The 4,539-nt window shown below is 34.1% G+C and overlaps 2 protein-coding genes across 3 annotated transcripts; one reads left to right on the top strand and one right to left on the bottom strand.

Moving 5' to 3' along the window:
• Positions 1-615: 615 nt before the first annotated feature.
• LOC145203750 (protein unc-50 homolog) lies at positions 616-2,781 on the bottom strand. 2 transcript variants are annotated; one of them, XM_080076047.1, is made up of 8 exons: positions 2,590-2,781; positions 2,407-2,523; positions 2,309-2,334; positions 2,173-2,238; positions 1,985-2,105; positions 1,376-1,515; positions 1,204-1,305; positions 616-951 (listed from the first exon to the last, which is right to left on the bottom strand). In XM_080076047.1, exons 1-8 carry the CDS (start codon positions 2,721-2,723, stop codon positions 818-820), a joined length of 840 nt encoding a protein of 279 aa, XP_079932173.1. In that variant the 5' UTR covers positions 2,724-2,781; the 3' UTR covers positions 616-817. The 2 variants fall into 2 exon arrangements, with proteins under 2 accessions (XP_079932173.1, XP_079932174.1); XM_080076048.1 differs by having other exon boundaries at positions 2,593-2,781.
• A 379-nt stretch (positions 2,782-3,160) lies between these two features.
• Positions 3,161-4,270, top strand: LOC145203751 (PXMP2/4 family protein 4-like). Its single transcript, XM_080076049.1, has one exon. The coding sequence runs from the start codon at positions 3,247-3,249 to the stop codon at positions 3,826-3,828; it is 582 nt and encodes a 193-aa protein (XP_079932175.1). The 5' UTR covers positions 3,161-3,246; the 3' UTR covers positions 3,829-4,270.
• Positions 4,271-4,539: the final 269 nt, after the last annotated feature.

Genomic DNA, 4,539 nt, shown 5'->3' with positions numbered 1-4,539 from the left:
CCGACTTTTATTAAGAGAAAGTATGCAGCTATTATTAGTAGTTTAAAGATCGAGAGGTCCGTAAACAGACATTGTGCGAGTGTCAAAGAGAACAAGGGTAAGTTTACAGAAGGAGTCCAAAGCCCTATTTAGTTTTTACCAGGGGCCTGTTGTTTGAAACTACTGTGTTAGGGGTAATATGATTAAAGGCTGTGGTCTTGAAAATAATGCCTAACTGCAATCCGAGGGCCAAATGCAGCCCATTGATTAAAGGGTGTGCGGTCTGCAGAAACACTTGGATTTTAAATGTACTGGAAAAAATCAAATTATTACATATTTTTGAGCAGACTAATTTGCCCGGTGCTCTTGTTCTGTGACCCAACAATAATGTTTCAAGAATCAAAATTTCAAAATTTTTTGTTAACTCAATATGGCATATTTGTTATGCAACAAAGTAAAATTATAAAGGTGCATCCCATGATCTAATAATGGTAAATATATTTGGCCCCACAGTGACAAAGGTTGTACACCCCTGGCCTAAGATGACCAGCCATACAGATTTTTTTTGAAAGTTTTACAGTTAGCAGTCCACACCTGCAAATGAATTTGACTTAGAACCCAATTTGTGTCTTATAATCAGGTATAATCACCAGTTTATTGAACGTTTAATAAAAACAAGTGCATATAAATAACAAATATCTCTATTTAACATGTACACATATCTTTCTTAATAGTTTGACCAGACCAGAGGCGGTCCAAATCATATTGCCTGTGCAGCCCTAGAAAGGAGGAAATACTAGCACATTGTTTTTCCAATGTTACTGGAATTGAACAGATTTTATACTCTATGCTTGTAAAACCACAAAAGACCGCGAGTAATGTTCCAGTTGCAGGCAATAGTGATAAAATAAACAATGCACAAGAGTATCATTGGTGATAGCAGGGCAACTGTCTTCTTTACAAATGGCAAAACTGCAAAAAAAGAAGACATGAAAATTTTATACAATCGAAAAGTATTTTTACAAAATCTTTATTTTTTTGAGCAATGTACAAGCTAATGGTACAATGTGTCACTTTTTAATATTAACCCTTAATTACACTACGATTTTTGCCCAAGTTGCAATAAAGATACGTTCTTTAATAGGAACATTTGTTACAAAAAAAATGTTACTTAGTTTCATACGCATCTAGATGTTTATTTACATAACGAAAGTCAATTCTTACCACTATATCCAAGGAAAGTAATATAAATGTAATATCCCAAAGCAGCAAGCCAGAATGTGTTACCGACCAAAGTGGAAACAAACCAGGTCTTGTCAATTAATGCTGTTAAAAAAATTAACACAATGTTCACTGAAATACTTTGCATAGACACAGATACAAAACATATGCTTACGATTTATAAAAAACAGTTGAAGGCAGTGCAGAATCATAAGCACTGGGAAAAAAGCATTAAGATGAACATCAAATGCGTAAGCCCACTCCACATCCTGTCCAACTCTTGACACAAGCACCAGATATCTGTTGCTTATGAACCTGTATGAATCAGTTTTTACATGAGTATGAGAAATAATATAATACAGTATTATACAAAACCCTAACAAACTCAAACAAAAACAATATCATGGTTGAGTTGTATGTTGTAGAAATATCATCCTTACAAAGTCAGAGTCCAAAACTACTGGAAGTCAAAAGAAATTCGTAGTAACAGGGGCCAAAAACTACATGGAGTTAATCATTATATATATATACTGTTCAAATCTGCAAACCTGGTCTTGACATTTTTCAATTAAGCAATACTGAAGACCCCATTTCTCCAACCACTAGTACTGTTGCTTCATGTTTTTTAGGACTAAACAATCAGAGTAACCAAGCAAGCAGTTGAAATAAATAATTTGGCATGGGTTGAGTACAAAAAATGGGTTTAATCTAATGAAATCCCAATCCCAAACATTTGCAGTGGTTAGCTTCATGCTAGTAGCATTTATTGAAGCAATTGTCATACCACATAATTGTAGCAATTACAATTCCCACAGCAATGCAGTCAATCAGCACAACCCACAAAAGAAGTTTAAAAATCTTAACCACTGGAAGGCCCATCACAAGCCCAAATCCCACAGACGTTGCTGTAAAGCAAATAACAGGTTGTGAGTTTACTCTTGCATTGGGTGTTTGCAATAACAATTTTCATACCACAAAAACATAAACTTAAGAGAACAAGAAACGCTGGATCATCTCTGGCAAATTGATTTTTGGTCTCTGCGTTTAAAAAAGAAATAAAATGTCGTAATTAATTGAAAATTGCAGCCAATGAAAACAAAAACCTTACGTTTTCGGTACTGAAAATTTCTGTACCTGCAGAAGTAACCACAAGGTTTAAACATAAATGCTTAATAAAAGTTAAGAGAATCTATTAAAAATGCTTACACTTTTTGCGGGGAAACAAATAAATGCATCATCTGCCAAAGAGCAAATTCAAAATCCATCTGTTTAAATTTCAAAAGTCTTCGCAAATATTTTCGACTTTTTTCACTGGCACTGTTGCTGTTGGAAAATAATCATTTAAAACTTATGATATATATTTATGTTACTAGCTTATTAAAAATGTACCACCATTTTGACTTGGATGAATGGTCTCCGACATTGTAGGCAAAATCATTACTTCTGGTACTTCTTGTTGAACGAGTAGAAGTGGCATATGAGTAGACAGAACTAGGAGGGGAAGCATAAGATGCTGTTGACATTTGGTTACAAATGGTATTAACTTTCTAGCAGCAAAACACTGAAAAAAATCAATATTTTTAGTTTAACAAACATTATGCAACAGCGACATTACAAAAAAACTACATTATGTTTAGAGCTGACCACATTTATAAATGTGTTCTGACAAATCACTCTTCTCTAAAAAAATATACAATTATCCAGTTTTAACTATTTGTCAAATTACAAGCAAACTCAGGAGGCAGGTGAAAATTGTGTGACTGCTAGTGCTATGAATTGCAACAGACATCGCGATAACAAAAACAATACAAAGGTTACAGTAATGTAATCAGTTCCAATTTCCAACAAAAAAAACAACAAAGCAGCAAAAATGACGTTTTAACACAAACAACATACACGCTGTTACGGTTGATTGCGCAAGAAATTTCCCTTTATAGAAATCAAATATCGCGTACGGTACTATTTCTATGGTTGCACATGTTTTGTTTGTGTTAGGAAGTTGTTGATTTTTAATAAGACAGCAATAATCTCGCAATACATCGAATTATGACGTCCAGATTACTAAACTTTGCAAAGAAATTTAAATCTTTATACACTGGACGCTATGCACTTGTTACAAATACAATGACAGCTGGAACAATAGGATGTGGTGCTGATACTCTTGCACAATTTTTGGAAACCGTAAGAGAGGAAAAAGAATGGGATGTGACACGAAGCAAAAACATGACTTTAATTGCCTTTGGATTTGGGCCTATTGTGCATTACTGGTTCCGATTTTTAGACAACACATTTCCTGGCACCAAAGGGAAGTCTGTAGCAAAGAAAGTTTCCTTGGACTGTGCTATTGCCCCAGTATTTTATTTTGGTTATTTAGGAGTTTTATGTTTTTTAAAAGGTTACAGTTGGAATGAGTTTGTTGTTGAGTTTAAAAACAAAGCTCCTTTGCTTTTAGGCACTGACCTAGTGTTCTGGCCTTTTCTACAATCTTTCAATTTTCTTTTTATCCCACCTCACTATCGAATAATTGGCCTTAAATTCAATGAACTACTTGTTGGTGTTGTTATGTCTCATGTGGTGAACAATGCTTATAGTTTTAAGGGTCTTGTTGAATGGGCAAAAGGAAGATAACAATCACAACACTGTTAAAAATTAAGTTATTGCTATCATAGAGATTACATAATAGTACAAAGTTTGCCGTTTTCCACAAGACTTCTTGTTTTTATGTTATTTATTGACTTAAAGATCACTATATCCGTGTCATTGTTTCGAAAATAGTGATTAAAATTGGCTGAGGTAGTGCTGACGTTTTACAGTGTTGTGGTTTGTCAGTGTATGTATTTTAAATGCAAATCTAACACACACAATGTTGATGTTAAGATTTTATCGATTGTCAAATGTACTACCTCAACAATTACCAAATGTGTACAATAAAATATGCATTCTTTTTCCTAATTGAGTTGTTATAACTAACTGATCAAATTTACCTAAATGCCTGAGTTGCATGTTTTATCTTGTTAGGCGTTATGACACAGCCATAGTCATACAATTTTATTGTTGTTTTGTATTGCAGTTTTAAACATTAACATCATGTTCATTAGATAGGTACTGCATTGTTTTCCCTGCTAAAATGTCAATGTTACAAAAATTTGCCAAAAGGTTTAAGTTGTTATATACTGGCCAATATGCTGTGGTCACCAATACAATAACAGCAGGAGTACTGGGTTTAACAGCAGACTCAGCAGCACAGTATATGGAAGTAAAAACTAAAGAAAAGCAATGGGATTCAGATCGAAGCCGGAATATGACTTTAATTAACACAGCGATGGGCCCAGTTGCACA

Source organism: Phallusia mammillata, chromosome 8 (assembly GCF_965637545.1).
Source record: "Phallusia mammillata chromosome 8, kaPhaMamm4.hap1.1, whole genome shotgun sequence".
Lineage (NCBI taxonomy): Eukaryota > Metazoa > Chordata > Ascidiacea > Phlebobranchia > Ascidiidae > Phallusia > Phallusia mammillata.
This window is presented reverse-complemented; position numbering and strand designations above follow the sequence as displayed.

Coding starts and splice junctions, on each gene's coding strand:
- LOC145203751 (XM_080076049.1), top strand. CDS start 3,247: ATGACGTCCAGATTACTAAACTTTGCAAAGAAATTTAAATCTTTATAC.
- LOC145203750 (XM_080076047.1), bottom strand. CDS start 2,723: ATGTCAACAGCATCTTATGCTTCCCCTCCTAGTTCTGTCTACTCATAT. Junction 1,516..1,984: donor GTAATTGCTACAATTATGTG/GTATGACAATTG, acceptor TGATTCATACAG/GTTCATAAGCAACAGATATC. Junction 952..1,203: donor TACTTTCCTTGGATATAGTG/GTAAGAATTGAC, acceptor CTTTTTTTGCAG/TTTTGCCATTTGTAAAGAAG.